Below are 895 nucleotides of genomic sequence, written 5' to 3' on the forward strand. Positions count from 1 at the left end.
TCCGCATGCCGCCTGCGGCGGCTGCTGAAACTGGCCTCATGGCCACCCCACTCAGGAACCGTGTGATTCAGCTGCTCCTCCAGGCTCCAGCCACACCGCTGGCTCAGCTCAGCCACCCCGGGGCTGCGGCAATAGTGCTCGGGGGTAAATCCTAGGAAAAAAATCCCCACATAAATGGGAGTGAAGGTAACAGAAAGCAGGCATAAGAAAAAGAGGGCTTGTTTCTGAAAGAAGTCAAATTCTCCGATCTGCTCTAAAATGTCATCCAAGGTTGGCATCTTTGTATGTTGCAACTCATTAAAATATCTAACTCAGCTGCTTTCCAGGGCTTTGCCCTTCACTGCATGCTTAAATAAGAGCCGAAGTGTTTGCTCAAAACTCACAAACAAATAATTAATTAACTTTGTCAATTGTCAAGCCATGCATCACAACGTTTGTTTCTCAAATGCCATTTCTAAACAAACTTTGGCTCTCTTGTTTTGGCCTCTGTTGTTATTTTGTTTTCTATATGACACTCTTGAAATACAGGAGCTAATGTCTTAGATTATGACCCTTTCAGTCTGTCACTGACAGTCTGTCAGTGCACAGTATGGGGTAGGCAATAATTCCTCTGTCCAGTATTTTCAGAGGTCATAAATATTATGAAAGCAATGTTGTCCTCTCTCTCATATATGTACAGCTGAAGAACTTTATACTCAAAATTACACTGGATATAGATGACCGCTTGCATGCTGCTTTGGGGGTGTAGAAGAAGACAACACAGAGAAGACACAACAGGGCAGATTTCTTTTAGGCATCTAATAGCTAAAGAATAATGTTTTGCCCCAAATAGGAAGCAGACCAGCCACCGCAGTATGAGTTGGCACTTCTGAGTCGGAGGTGCCAAGACTGAACT

General features: G+C 44.1%; 1 protein-coding gene across 1 annotated transcript in view; it reads right to left on the bottom strand.

Moving 5' to 3' along the window:
* Window positions 1–278, bottom strand: part of LOC103907854 (solute carrier family 22 member 2) — a 15,007-nt gene extending 14,729 nt beyond the window's left edge. Inside the window, exon 1 of the mRNA XM_009290098.1 lies at window positions 6–278. Within this exon, the coding sequence (XP_009288373.1) occupies window positions 6–278 (273 nt within the window). The remainder of the gene's footprint in view (window positions 1–5) is intronic.
* Between the last annotated feature and the right edge of the window lie 617 nt (window positions 279–895).

This window comes from Aptenodytes forsteri, unplaced genomic scaffold (assembly GCF_000699145.1).
Source record: "Aptenodytes forsteri isolate BGI_AS27 unplaced genomic scaffold, ASM69914v1 Scaffold122, whole genome shotgun sequence".
Taxonomy (NCBI): domain Eukaryota; kingdom Metazoa; phylum Chordata; class Aves; order Sphenisciformes; family Spheniscidae; genus Aptenodytes; species Aptenodytes forsteri.